General features: G+C 49.2%; 1 protein-coding gene across 2 annotated transcripts in view; it reads right to left on the bottom strand.

The window, feature by feature from the left end:
• Window positions 1-21284, bottom strand: part of BICD2 (BICD cargo adaptor 2) — a 53483-nt gene extending 32199 nt beyond the window's left edge. For both annotated transcript variants that reach the window (XM_032260468.1, XM_032260469.1), the window contains exon 1: window positions 20943-21284. In XM_032260468.1, the coding sequence (XP_032116359.1) occupies window positions 20943-21182 (240 nt within the window). In that variant the 5' untranslated portion in view covers window positions 21183-21284. The remainder of the gene's footprint in view (window positions 1-20942) is intronic.
• Between the last annotated feature and the right edge of the window lie 358 nt (window positions 21285-21642).

The raw sequence follows: 21642 nt of genomic DNA, 5'->3' as shown, positions 1-21642 counted from the left end.
AATCTCAGCAAACAGAAGCAATAATTTACCTTAAGAGTTATTCACTGTGATCAGAAGACCTTGCCCAAGAATGTAAAACCAGGGTAAACCAATTCAATTTTAAAAATCTATATTCAGCATCTGCTATGAAAGACAGGCCAACAATGTTGTAAGTAAACCATATAGGCTGCTGAAGGCAAACCATCAATATTTCTGCCACAGACAAACTAGTTTTTTAAAAGGAATTAAAAATGTCATCTATGCTAAGATGCTTTCACTATAGTTTAGCCTAAACTCTTCTCAACTGAAGCACTTGAAAAATGGATGTGGTAATTTTCTTTTTTTCTTTCTCAATGTCATAAAAAGAGCATCAGTAGAGTAAATCTACCTGGGTAGATTTAAAACAAAAGCAAACATAACAAATAATGGACTGCATTAATAATAATGGAGAAGCACTGGTAAATGAATATGCATTTGAGTTACCCACCCTCCCCTTAAAAGGATGAGGCAGGACTACACTCTCACCACACTTAAAAGACATCAGAAGAGAAAAAAAAGCATAGGACTAAATTCCTATTTTTTGCAGGTGACGATTTTGTCTAGAAAATACACTAAAAGCCTGGTGCGGTAGCTCATGCCTATTAATCCCAGCACTTTGGGATACCAAGGTGGGTGGATCTCCTAAGGTCAGGAGTTTGAGACCAGCCTGACCAACATGGAGAAACCCCGTCTCTACTAAAAATACAAAATTAGCTGGGCATGGTGGTGCATGCCTATAATCCTCAGCTACTTGGGAGGCTGAGGCAGGAGAGTTGCTTGAACCCAGGAGGCCAAGGTTGCAGTGAATTGAGATAATGCCACTGCACTACAGCCTGGGCAAAAAGAGTTAAACTCCACCCAAAAAAAAAAAAAAAAAAAAAAAAGAAAAAGAAAAGAAAATGCCCTAAGAAACACCCCCAAAAAAGTCAGAGATATCAAATATACCAAGATACCCACAAAATCCTCCCAAATTAAACGGTTGAGTTGGAACACAAAAAAAAGAGCAATTACATTTATAATCTTGACCTAAAAAATTAACCCCCATATATTAATTTAACTAAAAACATAAGATTTATTCAAAGAAAACTATAAAAATACTAATGAGAAAGACAAAATGTAAGTTGGAAGGTAAGAGTCCTCGAGTTGTCACGTAGATTCATGTGATATGGGTACCACAGCTACGGACCTGGAAGGAAGCTGCCTCAAATCTTCTGGGGATTACTCCAGAATAATAGTGAAATTTATCTTGAAGATTTAGCAAGTAAAAAGACTCTCCCACTTATCTCCGTTAAAAAATGTTAAAAAGACACAATCCACATATCATAATATCCATCCTTTTAAAGTGTACCATTCAGGGTTTTTAGTACATTCACAGAGTTGGGTTAACATCACCATTAACTCCACATTTCCAACACCCCTCAAAGAAATCCTGTGCCCATTAGCATTCACTCTCAGCTCTCCCCACTGCCATCCTGAAAACCAATTTATTTTCCATCTCTAAGAATGTGTCTATTCTGGACATTTCATATTCTATTCCGGACATGTATTCTGGACATGTCTATTCTGGACATTTCAGTCTTCTGTGACTGGCCTCTTCATTTAGTATAATGTTTTCAAGGTTCACCCATCTTGTAGCATATATGAGAATTCCCTTCCCTTTCATGGCCAAATAACATTCCATTGCATGAACAGATCACGCTTGTTATATAACCAGTCATCATCTGATGGACACTTAGGCCATTTCCACTTTTAGGTTATTATGAGTGGAACTGCTAGGTCATGTGGTATCTCTAACTTTCTTTGAGGAACTGCCAAATTTTCCACAATGGCTATCCCATTTTATGTTCCCACGAGCAACATAGGAGGGTTCCAATTTTGCCACATCCTCTCCAGGACTTGTTATTGTCTATTTTTTGGTTATAGCCATCTCAGTGGGTCTGATATGAGGTCTCTTCCCATTTTCTCTTTTCTTCTCTTCTCTTCTTTTTCCCTTCCCTCCCTCCCGCTCTCTCCTTCTCTCTTTCTTTTCCTTTCCTCCCTCCACCCCTCTCTCTCTCTTTCTCTCTTTCTTTCTGTCACCCAGGCTGGAGTGTAGTGGTGAGATCATAGCTCCCTGCAACCTTGAAATCCTGGGCTCAAGTGATCCTCCTGTCTCAGCCTCCTGAGTGGCTGGGACTACAGGCACGTGCCACCATGACAACTATTTTTTTTTTTTAAGACATGGGGTCTCACTATGTTGGCCACGCTAGTCTTGAACTCCTGGGCTCAAGTGATCCTCCCATTCTGGCCTCCAAAAGTGCTGGGATTATAGGCACAAAACACTTGCTCAGCCTCTTTCCATTTTATAAAAAAAAGTATTAGTAACAACAATAGTCACCACTCTGTAAGTCCTCCTTAAGTATATTATTTCACTTAACACCTATCTCAAAGTTCTCAGGAGATTCCACGTTCCCATTTTATGGAGGAAGAAACTAAGGCTCCAAGAGGCCAAGGATGTGACAGGGCAGAGCTGGAAGAGAGCCATTTCTGCCCGCTCCATGCTGGCTCCTTCTGCTGCATCACTGGGCCAAAACTACTGCCTGATAGCAAAGGGCTCCATATCCTGAATATATAAAGATCTCCTAAACATATATAAGAAAAAGGCAGGGCCGGGAGCGGTGGCTCACACCTGTAGTCCCAGCTACTCGGGAGGCTGAGGTAGGAGAATCGCTTGAACCCAGGAGGCAGAGGTTGTAGTGAGCTGAGATCGTGCCACTGCACTCGAACATGGGCAACAGAGTGATACTCTGTTTGAAAAGAAAAAGGAAAGAAAAGGAAAGAAAAGAAAAAGGCAGACACCCAATGAGAATACTGGGAGAGGGTTTTGAAAAGGCTCTTTACAAAAGAGGCTCTCCAAATGGCCACTAACACAGGAAAAGGTGCATGGGAAATGCAACTTACCATCCGGAAAGAGCTACTGTGACACGCTGATCAGAATGGCTGATCAACAACACACCAAGCACGGATCAGAATGGCTGATCAATAACACACCAAGTGCCAGTGTATAAATCAGTAACACACCAAGTGCCACTGGTGAGTATGGAGAGGACAGAGCTCGCCACACACTGCTGTGCTAGAAAACAGCCTGCCCTATGTCACCCCAGCCAGTCTATCCCAACACAAACAGCCATCGGCCATCCCCATGAGCGTTCTAACAGCCCCAAGCTGAAAACAATGCTAAGGCCAGTCTACCTGACAGTGGGTGAGGAAGGTGTGGTATGTCCACACAAATGAATCCTATGTAGCAATGAGTGCCAATAACCTACAAATACAAGCAGCAATGAGGATCAGTCTCACAATGTGAGTGAACACACAAAAAAGTATGGGGCAATCTATCTATAAGAAGTCAAAGCAAGGCAAGATATAATCTCTGGTGTCAAATGCCAGAATGATCAGACCTTGACAGGACTCAGAGAGAGGAGCCCTGGGAAACTGATAACATGCAATTTCTTGATCTGTTGGCAGTTACATAGGTACATTTACTTTGATAATTTGTGAAGCTATACAACTATGATTTTTATAGTTTCCATATTTACCTTACACTCCAATAAAAGCTCATTTTTATTAAAAACTAGTGATATATGAAATCAAAAGCATTACAAATAGGGTTTAAAAATAAGGCATATTATATCTCGATTAAAAAAAAGGAGAAACAAAATTATCTCTGAAATTCAATACTGAAATAGAATCAACCCATTAAAAAAAATCCTGAATCAACCCAGCAATAAGGACACAGTATCTGAAATGTGATCTGAATGCACAGCACTAGAGAGATGAGCTCAGGGCTTGAGCTACTATTACTACTGGGCATTAAAAAGAAAAGCTGCAGAATAGCAAATGTACCCCAGGGATGACGTGTATTTGCCAACATACACACATGCACTTAAAATCTATGCATTTTACTATACATAATTCTAGTTTAAAAGATTAATAAAACCCCAAACCAAACATACTACAGGGAGTTAAGTTACTTGTTATTCATGAAATGGATATCAGAAACAAGATGAAAGATCAAATTTTCATAAATGAACATCAGCAAAAACCTGATATAAGAACACAAGGTTAGGTCAGGAAATGGTGGCAAGAACTGGACTCCATATTTACACAGGGCCAGATGCTTCAGATCACCCTACAGATGTACAGCCTTGCTAGCAATTCAGGGAAACAACTTACAGCAGCTACAAACACCAGCAGAAACAGTCACAGGGGATACTGGGATGGGAGATGGGAGGGCTCCAGGGCCAGGAACGAGGTATAGTTGGGAGATGGATGTGGAATGAGCTGCAACTGCTGCCTATTGCTCAGCCCAGTAATGACCCAGATCCAAGACAGGGTAGAGGCAGTGTGGCGAGGGAAGTGGGAAGATCCACCTAACTAATGGTGGGGACAGGAGGTGGGGGAGGGTCCCTGTCCTGAGGCATCTTCACTGGGCCTGCTCTGTCCAGATGCTCCCTCTCCACCCCCAGGTCTTCCCAGCCTTGGGCTGCCATCAGCACCCCTCCAGCTCTGATGTGGGGCCAGAGGGAGGAAGACAAAGGACAGCACAGCTGTTAACGGAAAAGCAGTAGGACTCTGGGTGCCCAGGGGAGGAAGGGCAATAACCCCAAGGCATCACTGCACTTCACAGTTTGCACCAACATAAGCTCATTAGCTTCTCTCACAGGAGGTATCAAACCCTCTCACAGGGAAGAAACTGAACTCTGAGAACACACATCTCTACAAACGTTTCCTCAAGAGGGTCTGACAGAAAAAGCATGAAAGAGGAGGCTGATGATCCAGAAGTGGCTGGGCCTGGGCCTGGACCCGGGCCCATAGTGTTGAATTGTCTGACCAGTGCCCCAACCTGCCTGCTCTTCAGAATCACCTGGAGAACTGGAAACTCCCATTCCCAGATGCATGAACATCTGGGACTCAGCCCTTCCAGGTCTTGTTCTGGAACCTAGAAAGCTTGGGCTCACTGCGGGGATTGCCTAACAATTTGAGATTTGGCTGAAGCCAGTCATGGTGGTCTCCGGGCCCTACTTCTCACAATTTATGGAGTTCCCTCCTGACACCTGGTCCCTCCCTCCCTAGAAGCAGGTTACCTGAGGTGGCAAAACAGGAATGAAAGGACTGACCTTCCTGCTGGGATTTGCTGATATGTGAACACAGTGGGGAGAGGGGCTTGCTATAGGTACCACCCAAGAAAGATGAAAGCATTGGCTGGGCAGTGGCTCACATCTGTAATCCCAGCACTTTAGGAAGGAAGGTGGATCACTTGAGGTCAGGAGTTCAAGACCAGCATGGCCAACATGGCAAAATCCCCTCTCTATTAAAAAATACAAAAATTAGCTGGGTGTGGTGGCAGATGCCTGTAATCCCAGCTGCTCGGGAAGCTGAGGGAGGGAGAATTGCTTTAACTTAGGAGACAGAAGCTGCAGTGAGCCAAGATTGCACCATTGCACTCCAACCTGGGTGACAAGAGTGAGACTCTCTCTCAAAAAAAAAAAAAAAAAAAAAAAAAGATGGAAGCACATGCCACACGCCCCTACCAAGTATGATGCATTCACAATGCCCAGCACCCAACAACAGGCGGATGGCAGTAACTCTGGTACGATGACAGAGTGGACACTGCTCTCAGCAGCAAGAAACATCACTCATTTGTGATGGCTCTTAGAGACGACAGACGCAAAAGACTACACACGAAGTATGAAGAAACCTAATCGCTGTAGGAGGCAGGCAGTGCACTGCTGGGTGAACAGGAAGGGTCTGGGCACTTCAGGGTAACCTTCACCATGGTGCAGCCACAGGAGAGCACACAACTGCACACCTGCGTGTCGTCTTACAGGCAAATCATACCTCAATTTAAAAATGAGAGCTGGTAGGGTGTGGTGGCTCACGCCTGTAATCCCAGCACTTTCGGAGGCCAAGGTGGCTGGATCGTCTGAGGTCAGGAGTTTGAGACCAGCCTGGCCAACATGGCAAAACCCTGTCTCTACTAAAAATACAAAAAATTAGCTTGACATGGTGGCTGGTGCCTGTAATCCCAGCTACTTGGGAGTCTGAGGCAGTGAGAATCGCTTGAACCCGGGAGGCAGAGGTTACAGTGAGCTGAGATCACGCCACTGTACTCCAGCCTGGGCAACAGAGCGAGACTCCATCTCCAAAAAAAAAAAAAAAGGGAGTTGCACAAAACAATCAGCAGCCAGAGCTGCTCCAGAAACACCTGCCTGTCGAGGTCAAAGGTCACCCTTAAAAATGCAGCCTGAACTGAAATGGAGCTCAGCTCTGTCTCAGATTGAACCACACCAACATGGAAGGTGGGTGGCAGGGGTCTCCCAGCAGCTTCTAGGGAAAGGCCACCAAAGTGGTGGCCCACCAAGCTCCCACACAAAGACAGACCTTCTGGATGACTTCCCTGGTGGGTCCCCATCAGGCCAAATCTCAGAGCCAGTATGTTGCCAGGTGCCAAGGGGGGCGAATGGACTTGTCCACCATATGCCCCACAAAGAACAGCGGCCACAGACCTGACTCCCTCTATGTGCTGACCCTTGGCATCTCGGCCTAGTGTGGGAGGCTGGGCAGCTCTGTGGAGAAGCACTTTGCCCAGGCCCCTGGCTACACTGGGAAGTGAGTCTGCATGCTGGTATGCTTTCTTCCAAAGTTTCCCTGCCAGGTTCCTGGGTGAAGTCCTGATCTCCATCTCTTTCATGGCCACAACATGTGGGCAACAGCTCCAGGGATATGGCTCAGGACAGTGTGGTCAACAGGGAGTCGGTAGGGAGGGCCAGACCCACTGGGCAGGATGGAAAAGTCCAGCAGCTGTCCCAGGACGGCAGAATTCCCTCAAGTCCAACACCACCCTCACTTCAGCCAGCAACCCCATCACTTTAGCTCACAGATGCTGAGAAAAGGCCCAGGCAAAGGCACAGATAGCGTAAGTGGGGCAAGGCTTCTTATACAGGAAGGGTTAAGGCCTACTCCTGTGGGCAGGTGGATGCCTAGCACACATATGCACCTCCTTGGCGTGTGCAGGAATGGAGTGGGAAGCCCACACCCAACAAGTGACAAGGCTCAGGAAGCATCTGTGGCACGAATGGGGGACAGATAGGGGGACCTACGGACGCAGCTGGGAGGTGACAGGCCCTACACTGGAAGTAGGTAGATAGCATGGCAGGTCCAGGGAATAGCCAGATGCTAAGGCGCTCAGAGTGCAGAGTGGGACTGGATAAGGCTGAATAAGGCTAGGACTGATGGGAGTTTCAGGGTTACAGGGTGGGCAGGCCTTGCAGGTTCTTTTGGGGAATCTCCTCTTTTATCCTTCTCTCTCCAGCTAGTGGAGGGGACACACCCCAGTGACTCAGCAGCAGGAATGGCTCCCAGGCTTGCCTCTTTCCTCGGTCTTCCCTCAGCTCATGCATACTCCAAAGAGGGACAGGGAGGCATCCCAGGTTTCTATTTGGGAGGCTGGACCTCCCTCCAGGGCTGAATCACACATGACATTCAGAGCAGGAGGATTCAGACTCTTGAGTGTAAACTGCAATGACAGGGTGGCACTCTCACACTCATCTTTCCCCTGGGATCATTCCAGAAGTGTAAACACTCCTGAGACTGATTTAATAGGCCTGAGTGTGGTCCCTGCACTTTAAAATTTTTGGAAGTTCCCCAGTGACCCTGGGATGCAAGCAGACTGGCCAACTCCACATTCTTCTACTTGAACTCAAGTCAGCTAAGAAGCCAGAAATAGACCTGTTGACTACCTGGGCCCCTCACAGACCCAGTGACCCACCCAATGAGACCCCATACCTCACCTGCCCCTCAGCCAGCTCTCCCCATCCACCCCCAGCTGGGTGGGGATGCTCTAGGAAACCCCACCACCACCACCACCAAACCAACTCACTCCTCTCTTTGTCCAGAAGGTATTTCCTAAGTAGATACAGGAAACAAAGGATGTGGGGTCCAGGGCCCCCACGAGTGGACAGAGGTGGGTATGAATCATGTGTCTTCACAGCAGCCCTGCAAAGTAAAAACTTTAATCACTCCTTTTCACGGGTGAACAAACTGAGGCTCAACAAGGTGAGATGATTCATCTGATTGGCACCATAAGGCTTCTCACTCCAAAAACCATTTTTCTTCTTTGCAGCAGGGTGGTGCCCAGAGAAGGACGTACAGGGAGGGGCAAGGGGGTAACAGGAGAGGGGAAAGGAGGTGAAGTTTGTCCCTGAGGAATCCAGACAGCCTCACCTGTTTCAACAGGTGAACGGGGGGCGGCCCAGGAGCACTCAAGCAGGAGCCTGGGAAGGCTGTACGAGTTCCTACGAAGAGAGGGTGGGGACCTCCTGGGAAGTGGGGTCCAGGCCAGGAAACAGTGCCCACCCACCTCTGTCAGCCTATATCCATCAGGCTGCAAGCTGCAGGACCAGCCCAGACCCAAGCCCCTCTGCAGGCCCATCTGTCCCTCACATCATCACAGGAGGCTGAGGGGCGCTGGCCCACCCTTCCTACCTTGTGGTTTTGGGACTACATTTCTTCAAGAACACTTAACACTTATGGATGTGGGAATCACTGGGACTGAGGCCTGAGAGCCACCCACACAGGGAACAATGTAGGGCTGTGGTACTTGTCACCAGCCTCTGCCCACCCATGGCCCCTCCTCTTGAGGCCCACATCAATCGGAAGCAGCCATCCCATCGCCAACCACGAACCCCAGCTGCCCTGGGCAACGTCCAAACACTAAGCTGCTTTTTGAAAACTGGGAATTCATCCCTGGGCAGAAGGGATTTAACCAGAATTGGGTGCCATTTAGAGAAGATTACACCCTAATTGCCCCAGTGTCAGCAGACAGGCTTCTGGCCAGCTGCGCCCAGGGCTGGCAAAGGTCCCCACAGACCCTGGCTCCCCCGCCCAAGGACACAGAAGCCAGTAATGGGACCTGGGGACCAGCCCTCATCTTCCATGGCAGCTGGCTGCCCTGACACAAATCTCCATTCAACAGCTTGTAGTCAGGGCAGGAGAAGACAGCTTGGGGGCCCTGCCAGGCAGCTGTCCAGACCTCATCTGTTCTAAGCGAGGGGAGGATGGCACAGTGGGCACAGCAGCCTGGGCCAGGCTGGGCTGGAAATGACAGGAGAGCATGGCAGCAGCCCAGGTTTTCTCCTCACTTCATCTGTAACCCTCAGCACACTTCTTCACCTTATTAGCAATGTTTTAGAAAGAGACACCGGCAGGGTTCACAGTCAGCAAGTAGCAGGAGAATCTTACGCCATCTCGTAATCCCCCGAGTTCCTCCCACTACAGGACGCACTACGATGGAGCTTGAGGAGAGGGAACTCTTGTTCATTGTTGGTGAAAATACAAAATGATATTGGCATTTGGAAGAGACTGGCAGTTTCTCACAAAGCTAAACACAGTCTTATCATACAATCCAGCAATCGCACTCTTGGGTATTTACCCAAATGATCTGAAAACTTAGGTCTACACTAGAACTTGTACATGAATGTTTAAAGCAGCTTTATTCATAATTGCCAAAAAGTAGAAGCAACTAAAATGTCTTTCAATAGGTGAACAGATAAATTGTGGTTCACCTATATAATATTATTGTGACTTAAGAAAAAAAAAAAAAAAAAAGAATAATTAAGCCATGAAAAGACATGAATAAATCTTAAGTGCATAATGCTAAGCGAAAGAAGCCAGTTTGAAAAGGGATACATATTGTATGATTCCAATTATGTGACATTCTGGAAAAGGCAAAACCATAATGAAGGTAAAAAGATCAGTGGCTGCCAGAGGTTGATGGGGGGTGGGATTGGAATAGGTGAAGCAGAGGGGATTTTTTTTTTTTTTTTTACGGCAATAAAGCTATTATGATCCTGTAACGGTAGATAAATGCCACTGCATTTATAAAAACCCAGACAACTTCACAAAACAAAAAGTGAACCTTAATATTAATATGGAAATTGTTTTAAAAAAGGGATCCTAGGATGGAATGTAGAATGTCACAAAACAATCTATTACAAATGTATGAAACAACCTCACTGAAGGGGGTGGGGGAATGAAGTACTAACTTAAGTAACCTGGTCTTCTTTTTTTTTTGAGACAGAGTCTTACTCTGTCACCCAGGCTGAAGTGCTGTGATGCGATCTCAACTCACTGCAACCTAAGCTTCCTGAGTTTAAATGATTCTCACGCCTCAGCTTCCCAAGTAGCAGAGACGGCAGGCACCCAGGACCACACTCAGCTAATTTTTGTATTTTTAGTAGAGATGGGTTTTTGCCATGTTGGCCAGGCTGGTCTCAAACTCCTGGCCTCAGGCGATCAGTTCTCTTTGGCCTCCTAAAGTACTGGGATTACAGGTGTAAGCCACTGGTGCCCAGTCCTAACTTTAAGTAACTTTGGAAATAAGTAGAGTCTATAAGACTAAAGGCAAAAGGAACTACACAAAAGCATTGTATAAATATTGATAAATTGTTTCCCATGGAGACCCAGGTTAACAATTCTGTTATTGCTGTACATGTGAACCAGAATGAAACAATTAAATTACTGTATGGTGGATGGTGGGAACCAGGTGCCTCACTGTTAGAGTAGGAGGTTACAGACAAGCAAGGGAAGGTGGTAAGAACAATCTGTGTAGTAATGGATTAGAATTCATTACATCAGTATGAACTCATGGTTAGCTATAGACACATATATTTACTGACATGTGTATATACATGGGTTAGTATACACTAACTGCATTTTCTTTTTTTTATTTTTTTTTGAAATGGAATTTCGCTCCTGTCCCCCAGGCTGGAGTGCAATGACACAATCTTGGCTCACTGCAACCTCTGCCTCCTGGGTTCATGCAATCTCCTGTCTCAGCCTCCCGAGTGGGATTATAGGCGCCCGTCACCACATCTAGCTAATTTTTGTTGGCCAGGCTGGTCTCAAACTCCTGAGCTCAGGTGATCCACCCGCCTCAGCCTCCCAAAGTGCTGGGATTATAGGCGTGAGCCACCATGCCTGGCGCTAACTGCATTTTCAAAAACAATCTTGTTCCGTAGCTGACAGGCCTTGAATCAAAGATACCCTAATAGCAATAAGGCACACCTAGCAATCAGATCTTGGTTTCTAATATCTTTCTCAACTAAAGAAACCAGGGTTTCTTGGGGAAAATGGCGGATTCTAGGACAGAGGCAGGAAACAGATAATCCTGCAACATCTTATAGTGCCAGAAAGGAAGGAAGCACTTTAAGAAAAAAAAAAGAGTCACCACAATGTGGTATATTAATGGGGGAATAAGAGCCATTTGAAAGAGCTCTCAAGAGCCAAAGCTGGAACAATTTGAGCAACAAAATGAGGCAATGTTGGATTATAACCCAAAGTATAAATTAACTTTCATGGGCTGGGCACAGTGGCTCATGCCTGTAAATTCCAGCAGTTTGGAAGGTGGTCAGGGTAGGGGAGGTACATGAGCCCAGGAGTTGAAGATGAGCCTGGGCAACATAGTGAGACCATTATGTACTTAAAAAAAAAAAAAATTAGCTGGGGGTGGAGGGACATGCCGAGAGTCTTGGCTATTTGGGAGACCGAGGTAGAAAGATCACTTGAGCCCAGGAGGTCAAAGCTGCAATGAGTCACAATCACACCACTGCACTTCAGTCTGGCTGACAGCGCGAGACCCTGTCTCAAAAACAATAAAATAAACTTTCATGAGTCTGTTGATATAATAAACAAGAGTGGGAGGGAGGAAAAAGTCTCCCATGCAGAAAAATTCCAAATAATTTATGTAGATACCACCCTGCCCTCAAAGAGGTGGGGCAAACTCCCCACTCAAGTGTGGGCTATGCACAGTAATTTCCTTCCCCAGAGTACAGTATGGACATGAAGGGAAAGAATAACTTTAGAGTGGCAGTCAGGTGATCAAGGTCAATAGCAGCAGTGATAGGTCACGTTGACAATATGCACTCTTGACATGTGGTGAGAAGGGCATTTACTTGTGTGATCTTACTCCCCCAAACCCATATTCCCAAACTAACCATGAGAAAAACATCAGACAAATTCCAATTGAAGAACATTCTACTAAACACCTGACCGATCTTCCTGAAAACTGTCAAGGTCATCAAAAACAAGGAAAGTCTGAGAAAGTGTCATAGCCAACTGGAGCCTAAGGAGAGATGACAACTAAATGTAACGTGATATCTTAGACAATATTTGGGACAGAAAAAGGACATCAGGTAAAAACTAAGGGAATCTGAAAAAAGTAATAATAATGTTGGATATTTGTTCATCCATCGTACAAATATACCACAATAATGTACAATGTTATAATAATAATGAGGCAGTTGGGTGTGGGGTATACAGGAATGCTATAATATTTTTGAAATTTTTCTATAAATCTAAAAATTTTCTAAAGTAGTTCATTTTTTTAAAATTAATGATAAAAAGCCAGCACAGTTTTATATGTGTTAAATAGGTTAAAGACACATAACAGCTACAAAACACATGACACTTTATCTTTTTTTTTTTTTTTTTTTGAGACGGAGTTTCACTCTTGTTACCCAGGCTGGAGTGCAATGGCGCGATCTCGGCTCACCGCAACCTCCGCCTCCTGGGTTCAGGCAATTCTCCTGCCTCAGCCTCCTGAGTAGCTGGGACTACAGGCACGCGCCACCATGCCCAGCTAATGTTTTGTATTTTTAGTAGAGACGGGGTTTCACCATGTTGACCAGGATGGTCTCAATCTCTTGACCTCGTGATCCACCCGCCTCGGCCTCCCAAAGTGCTGGGATTACAGGCTTGAGCCACCGCGCCCGGCAGACACTTTATCTTAAGATGCCCTGAGGTTTGCTAGTGGGTGTGGTGTCACGGCTGGCAACTCATGAATGTTACTTGAGGCAGCAGAAGGCGGGTTTTCTGAAATGGAATGGGAACCTGTGGATGCGTGTATCCTGAGTATCCTCAAATGGCTCAGGTAGGCCAGGTGCAGGGTTCTGTGTATATTAGTGTTTTTGAGGAGGAAACTACACATAGCCAAATGCAAAATTCTCATTGTCCTCAAATTGTTCCCTCATATATCAATCACTCTGGAACAAATTTACATTTTCAAAAGACGTGTTATAGCAGAACTGTGTTTCACAGAAGAAATAAAATTGGCCTGATCCGATCAGTGAACAAAGAAGTGCAACTTAAACCACAATGAGATGCCATTATCTTAGGTCACATTTTAGGACACCCAAGGAATCCCCTGGGTTCATGGACATGCTTATTATCAACACCCCTGCATGTGTGAGGGTGGTACCGAGGGAACATGGGTGTGAGGAGGAAGAGCAGAGCAAAGCGGTTGGGGAGCCCAGGCAGCAGGTAACACATGCCTGCAGAGCAGCTGCGTCCTGGGCCCGGGCCCATTGCGATGCTGTCACTAGAGGGAGATGGTCCACCTGCAAGGGCGTCAGGGATGCACTGGCCTAAAACAAGGAAACGGAGGTCCAGAGAGGGGAGGGACTGGCTTCAGGTCACAGAAGTCAAGCCAAGAACGGCGGAGTCCACTGCCATGCTAGTGAGAGTATGAGTGGCGCTGAGAGTATGATCTCAGCGCCCCCAATGGTAGGACAGCAACGACACTAGCTCCCCCCTTTTGGTTTAGAAGCGCTTGGCATCTACACTCACTAGATGACAACATCACCTCAGGTAGGCAGAGCTCCATGGTAAAGGATGGGGCGAAAGATGAACCAGAATAGGTGATGACAATGCAGCAATGCAAGAGCCAAGTCACGATGCATCAGCTGAAGGAGGCGCCCTGGCTAATATTTCAAACAGGAAAAGAGAAGGAAAGAGATGAGTAAGGTGTCTGGCAGGGGCAGATAAAGTGGGAATCTCCGCCTCCCAGTGCCCTCCACAGCATGGGAATAGAGTAGCCAGGGCTAGTGCCAGCGCAGTGTGAAAGGGGACAGGACAGGTCACACATGGAGCTGCCTTTAAAATGACAAGGCCTTCAACCAAATGCAACTTGCAGATCCTGCTTGGCTCCTAAAGCAAACAAAGCAAAATGCAATTTATGAGCCAAATTAGGGAAATCCAAACACTGACTGGACAATAGATGACACTGAAGAATTTGTTAGTTTCTTAGGTATGAAAATTCAACAATGGTTAAGTTTTACAAGAAAAGACTATTTTCTTAGCAAAACAACTGACATACTTTCAGAAATAGCTACACAAGATGAACTACAGTGAAGAAACGAGACTGGCCACAGCTGCAAACTGCAGGCTCAGGGCAGGAGCACACATGGACTCACCCTGTTATTCTCTCCACCTGTGGTTATGCCTAAACCAACAAAGGTGGTTTTAAAAAATGGGTAAAGTGGCTGGGCACGGTGGCTTGTGCCTGTAATCCCAGCACTTCGGGAGGTTGAGGCAGGCAGATCATCTGAGGTCAGGAGTTTGAGACCAGCCTGGCCAACATGGAGAAACCCCAACTCTACAAAAAATACAAAAATTTGGCTGGACGTGGTAGCTCACGCCTGTAATCTCAGCACTTTGGGAGGCTGAGGCGGGCAGATCACGAGGTCAAGAGATCGAGACCATCGTGGCCAACATGGTGAAACCCCGTCTCTAGTAAAAATACAAAAATTAGCTGGGCATGGTGGCGCACAACTGCAGTCCCAGATACTTGGGAAGCTGAGGCAGAAGAATCACTTGAACCCAGAAAGCAGAGGTTGCAGTGAGCTGGGATCGCGCCATCGTACTCCAGCCTGGCAACAGAGTGACACTCCAACTCAAAAAACAAAAAATTAGCTGGGCATGGTGGTGCGCACCTGTTATCCCAGCGACTCAGGAGACTGAGGCAGAATTGCTTGAACCTGGGAAGCAGAGGTTACAATGAGCTGAGACGGCGCTACTGTATTCCAGCCTGGGTGACAGAATGAGACTGTCTCAAAAAAAAAAAAAAAAAAAAGCAAACTATAGACCAGGTGTGGTGGCTCACATCTGTAATCCCAACACTTCAGGAGGCCAAGGCAGGAGGATTGCTCGCATCCAGGAGTTCAAGACCAGCCTGGGCAACATAGTGAGACCTTGTCTCTACTAAATAATAATAATAATAAATTAAAAAGCCAACTATAAAAAGCAAACCATGACAATTATTTCATATAATAACACAACAGTATGAGTTAGAAGTGCCACACAACCTCTGGATCCACAGAAACCTTCCTGTCCTTAGACACTTGAATTAAACCTGCTTTTCTGTAACTCAGAGTAACAACAAACTATCTTTAATTAAAAAAAACTATTACAGATGCACAAAGCCTTTCCCGTTTGATGGTGTCTTGTACATATCACACACTAACAAGGGAAGAAGAGCCGGCAGGAAGAAACACCCAGTGCTCCCCACATTTGTCCTGCGCCATCTAAACAGGTCCTATTGACACAGTTCTCTCTACTTTCTGCTGTTCTTAAAGTGAATGTATAATTTTTTTTTTTTTTTTTTTTTTTTTTACTGAGACAGAGTTTCGCTCTTGTTACCCAGGCTGGAGTGCAATGGCGCGATCGCGGCTCACCGCAACCTCCGTCTCCTGGGTTCAGGCAATTCTCCTGCCTCAGCCTCCTCAGTAGCTGGGATTACAGGCACGCGCCACCATGCCCAGCTAATTTTTTGTATTTTTAGTAGAGACGGGGTTTCACCATGTTGACCAGGATGGTCTCAATCTCTTGACCTCGTGATCCACCTGCCTCGGCCTCCCAAAGTGCTGGGATTACAGGCTTGAGCCACCGCGCCGGGCTGAATGTATAATTTTTAAAAACACAGTAGCTTCTAAAAAAGAAGCTGGACCCCCAGTGGCCTCCTCAACAACACCACCATCTACCTAAGCCAGGATGGCCTGCACCGCTCTAAGGATGGCAAGGGGCGCCTGCTTGCTGCTCGGTCACCATCTCTTCATCCACCTCCCACAGCAGAGTAGAGCCCAGCTTGGGACAGCCACACTGGGCCCTCTCCTGCTCCAGAGGTTGGCTTGAGGGGCCACACTCTGAACACTGGACAACACAGGGTCTAGCGCCAATGCTTTACCTGTCGAAGCTTGCACAGCTCTGGCCAGCCCTGCCCACCAGCCGCCACCACCTCAAACAGCTGGTATACTGTTTAAGAAGAAACCAAATCTTTCTTACCCCCGACGTGTTTTAACAGTTTCACCTGATCCACATATGTGGAAAAGCAGATCTGGCTGACTGAGGGATGCCCAAAACTGACAAAGAAGAAACTGATCTTCCTCAAGGAAAGGGACTGTTGTCCCTAAGTGACAGGGGAAACCTAGCAGAAATCCTATATGGACCTGGGCCCGATGCTCAGACCCAAGGGCACAGGGACACCCCTCCCCAACTTTGAGGGCTCAGAAGCACTGGGCAAAGGTAACAGGCATCATGATTAATCTGTCATGGCCCAAACAGGAAATGGCTCATCTAGGGCTACAAGCTCCTGGGAGACCAGGCAGGGCCCAGACTCACCCTGTGGAGTCAGTATGGAGCCCACAGGGCCAGACATCATATACAGTTCATCCTACTCAGGCGGTGCCAGGCATCCCTGGGGGCCCACAGGCTCCCAGCACTGGGCCTGACCTTCCTCCAACCCACCTGCTAAGCCTCAAAGCATGCTTGCTTGGCATCCCCAAAGACGAGCTGCTCCATCACAGCTGTGCCTGCCTTGAATCCTGTGGAGGGTGGCCAGGTCCACGCCTCCACATGCTGGCAAGGCTGGCCTGGAGCACACCATCCACATGCCTGGGGTTGGGTAGATTCCCTGGCCAGGTCCCAGGAAGATTGAGATATACAAGTGCCCAGTCCCCAGGCCCTTGCAGGAGGAAATAGCACCAGGGCTTGATGTGGGAGTTTCAGATATTTTTTAAAGTGTGAGAGTCCCGAAAGAATCCTTCATGACCCCCTGCCCCATATTCTGAAAGTGGGAAAGACAGGCCCAGGAGGGGAGAGAGTTGCCCAACAATTAGTGACACAGTGGGTCCGCATGGTCATCATCTTTAGATGCCTATAGCTGCCTCTCTTCAACTGTCAGACCCATCCATGCTTCAAGGACTCACAGAGCCCCAGCTCCCACCCCAAGCCAGGCTTCTTCATACTAACAGCAGACCACTAACACCACTCAGCCTCCTGAAAGGCCCTTTGGTCTCCCAGAGCCTCCCTTCTCCCAACAGCCTTCTGTTCAGAAATGGACACAAGGATGTTCTCAGGGGTTATCAGAGGAGCAGGAGAATCCCACACTTGCTTTAACCAACACCAGGACTTTTCCTGCTCTGGAAGCACACAATCAAGGAGGCTGGGTCTCAGCCTGCCCCCTGGTAACTCTGCAAAGGAACCTCCTGGAGGGTCCTCTACCAATCTCCCTGTTGTCCACTTCCTGCAGCTGCCCAGGTGCTGGGAACAGAGGCTCAGGCAAGTGAGAAGGCAGCAGGCAGGGGAACTTCCCAGGTAGAGGCATCCAAGCTTGAATGGCAGGTGGGACTTCTAAGACGAAGGGCGAATGTGAGCACAGGAGAGGCAGGGCAGTCTCAAACCAGGCTGTAGGGGCCTGAGACAATGCTTAAGGCAGCCCTTGGGAGGTGGTAATGGAAGCCACTTGAGACCGAGCAGAGGATGGGGAGAAGCTGCAGGTGCAGCAGCAAGGAGATAGAGACCTGAGTGAGTCATGAGACTTAGACCACAGAAGACCTAGGAAGCACTTGCTGCGTGTTGGGTGCTGTACCCAGTCCAACACCCAATTCCACCCACATGCACCTCTCAAACCAAGGACAATGATGCTTGGCACTGTGGCACCAAGGTGGCATACCAAGGCAGTGAGGGTGTCCAGATCTGCTCTCTGAGCCTGAGCTCAGGTGGAGTCAAGACTGTTCCCAGACCTCCCCATCACTGTCCCCTGACCATGAGGACCGCATGGGCACCTAACCTCATTCCACCTACCTACAGTCCCTGCCTGTGCCCTAGAGGCAGAAGCTGCCACCCCAGCACACCTGTCTCCTTAAAGCTGCAGCTGAGAACAAAGAGCCAAGTGTCCCAGGGCCATGGAAGACTAGGAACACCAGGTCACTGACCAAAGCCCATCTAATTCTCTTCCCCACCATTCCAGGGAGAGGAATGGAAAGGGCACAGTGGGAACGGGATACACATGGCCCTTACTGACTCAGGTTCAAGAAATCACGATTAGGCAAAAATCAACCAGGGGACACCCTCCTCACTAGTGGCCTCAGCGAGCACTGTGCCATGTCAGCAGGACTGGCACTGTCTCCCCCTTCCCACCACGGGACCCTCCTCAGCTCTGTTCATAAACCCACACACTGGGACCAGCAGGCCAGTTTCCTTCCCTCAACAATTCTATTATCTACAAAGGCGGGGCAGGAGTCCAAGCAATTCCATTTGCAGCACAATTTGTTAGTAACTAAATGCACTTTAGCTCAAGAAATGAGGATTTTTAAAGAATTAAGGTGGTATACCTCTCTGTAGGAGAAAGAAAAAACCCTACAATTATTGTCTCCTTGAATCTTGCGGGGTTTTTTTAAAAATAAAGAGTTAATATTTTCGGCCGGGTGTGGTGGCTCACGCCTGTAATCCAAGCACTTCGGAGGCCAAGGCAGGCGGATCACCTGAAGTTGGGGGTTCAAGACCAGCCTGACCAACATGGTGAAACCCCCATCTTAAGGAAAAAAAACAGTTAATATTTTCAACTATAATACTGGCCATAATTAAATAGATTAGCAAGATCCTGTGTTGGCATGGGTGTGAAGAACAGGCATGCTGTTGATGGGGGCTGAACCAGTAGTACAAACTTTCTGGCAACATCTACTGAAACTGAAAGGCTGATGCACATTCCTCTAGACTCTGCTAGGGACTCTGAGCAGCAACATTCCTATCCCACTTTACAAAGGGGAACTAGGTTCTGAACAGAGCAATAATTTATCCAAGGCCATGTGGCCAGTACATGGGGAAGCCAGGTGGTGACAAAAACAAGCAAGCCTAAAGATCACCCACAGAAACAGATACACCCCCTTCCTGATTCTGCTAGGGACTCGCCCTCCAGTTACATGCCACGAAAACGCCAAGATTCTTCACTGTGCCAAAACGTTTGTGTCAGAATTGCAAAAAGCTGACAAATGAAGGGCACACAAGTGGGGACAAGTTAGGTCAGCAATAAACCCTTCTCACAGAGAACACTGCCAAACCCAAGCTGTGAACAGTGATAGGGACTTTACAGGCTGCCCAGGAGCGGCTCCAGGAGCGGCTCATAATGCACTCCGTAGGAGGATGAGGGCTGCTTCTCTGTGTGCAGAGGGAAACGTGCTCTAACAGATAGTGCTGCCTGCTGGAGAGGGTGCGCCCCACTACAGGAGACCACTCCCACTCCATATTCTCACAGTCCCCCGCCTCCTGGTCACATGACCCACCCTAAGATAGGGACTCTTGCAGGAGGGGCTGCAACTCACCCCTCTTGTAGCTCCAGAGCCACTGGAGCCTGGATTGCAGAAGGCCTCAGTACCTGTTGACAGACAACAGACTCGAGTCCTGAGGGTGATGGAGGACCCCACTCCCAATTGCCCAGGCTCAGACTGATACTGACTGAGCACCTGCTCTGCCCAGACATTGATTTAAGCACCTGCTTGGACTCATTCTCTCCTCTCCACAGACAGGGGTTGTACTGGTCTCCCCAGACAAGGGGGAGGCAAGGAAGGTTGCAAATGGTTTAGGCACCTAACTGGGCTGACTCGGAGCAGAGGTGCCAGGTGATAAGCCTGTAGACTAAGAGCCAAGGGCTCACCAGGACACAGTCAAGAGGGGAAGGGGGCACACTGTCAGGCTACACTCCTGACCCCACACCAGTCGTTTCCAAATACATGACCCTCATAACAATCCTTTCTGGGCAGGCAGTACTGCACTCCCATTTTGCAGATGGGGAAGCTAAGGCTCGGGGAGGGCCTCTACCCAAAGCCACATGACTTGCAAGGGGCAGAACCTGGATCCAAACCCTGGGGTATCCTCCCAGAAAGCAACGCCTGCAAACAGCGCTATGGAGTCAGGGAAGGAGAGAAGAGAAGCTGGGGAAGGACTGTCCAGACTGGCGGTCTAACCTCCTCTCCCCACAGTGGGAATGACACAGACCACTGAGGTCTCCGTCCAAGGGGAACACAAACAGCCACAGCGAGGGGAAGGACCCGAGACGGGGGGGGGGGGGCTGGACAGGAAGTGGGCCAGGGAAATCATGCTAGCTGTTGGGAGTACAATCCCGGCAATGAGGACAGAACGCTGGGCCTGGGACCGGGGTACTGGGGGACCCATGCCAGGGGCAACCGCCATGTGCAACCCCGAGCCCCCACTCACTCAGGCCGCTGTCCACATCTCCCCACCTTGGAGACACTCATGAAAAAAGCAGAAACGCTCCCAAAGTAGCTGTGCCCAGAGAGGGGAAGTGATTTGCCTGAAGGTGACAGAGCCGCAGCCACCCAGACCCAGGCCCAGGCCCATCCTCGGTCTCTCCCAGAGGGTCACCAGCATCCATAGCCTCAGCTTTCGGCTCAGCCACTGCCTTTCCAACCTCACCCCACACTCAGACACACCCGGAACAGCGACCACCGCGAAGCATCAGCCCTTACGACGCCCCGCCCCGCCCGGGCCGCCTAGGTCCGCACAGAAGCAGGCGGGCAGCCGCAGGAGGCGGCAGGGTGCCCGGACCCCTGCAGCAGCGGCGCCGGCAACGGCCAGGGAACCGGCCTGCTAGCCAAGGCCGGGCCCACTCCCACAGGCTGCCGGGCTCCCCCGCCCTGGGCCCGCGCCCCCGCCGCCCAACCCCTGCCGGCTCGGCTTGGCAAGCTGACCTTGGTCGCCCCCGTGCCAGGGACGACGCCCACAGGCCCCGACGCCCACAGGGCGGCTCGGCTCACCTCCTTGAGCTGCTCCATCTCGCCGCGGATAGCCTCATAGTCCACCTCCAGCTCCTCGAACTGCAGCTTGAGCTGGTGCTTCTCCTCGAGCACCGCCAGCCCGTACTCGGCCGCCTGGATCTTCTCACGCGTGGTCTCTGCCAGCTCGTGGGATAGCCGCTTCACCTCGGCGCGCAGCCACTCCGGCTGCGCCTCCATCACCAGCCGCGCGTACTCCTCTTCCTCTGACGGCGCCGACATGGTGGCGGAGGGCCGAGCCGGCTCCCACCGAGGCTCTCGCAGGCCGGGCCCTCCTCAGCCACCGCCGCCGCCGCCGCTGCCGCCGCCGCCGCCCTGCCCCGACGGCCACCCGCCCGCGCAGCCGCTCGGCTCCTCCTCTCCAGCGCGCGGAGCCTGCTGGGGGATGGAGTCCAGCCCGCGCTCGGACTACGAGATCCATCGTGCCCGGCGCCCGCTCGACCCCAGGCTATGAGTGGTCCGCGCCTTGTGAGGGGCGGGCCCTCGGGCGCGGACACTGACGCCACCGCCGCCCAGGGAACTGTGGGGACGGTAGTCCCGCTCGCGCACCGACTACAAGGCCCGTCCAGCCCCGCGCCCACCCATCGCCGGCCGTGATTGGCCCGCGCCGCTAGCGTCAGAGCCGGATGCACCGGCGCCTTGCAATGCACTGGACTGCAGCCAAGTGGGCGCGGCCCCGCAG

This window comes from Sapajus apella, unplaced genomic scaffold (genome assembly GCF_009761245.1).
Source record: "Sapajus apella isolate SASKATOON/1434 unplaced genomic scaffold, GSC_monkey_1.0 scaffold118, whole genome shotgun sequence".
Lineage (NCBI taxonomy): Eukaryota > Metazoa > Chordata > Mammalia > Primates > Cebidae > Sapajus > Sapajus apella.
The sequence above is the reverse complement of the archived record's forward strand: the minus strand, read 5'-3'. Positions and strand labels throughout refer to the sequence as shown.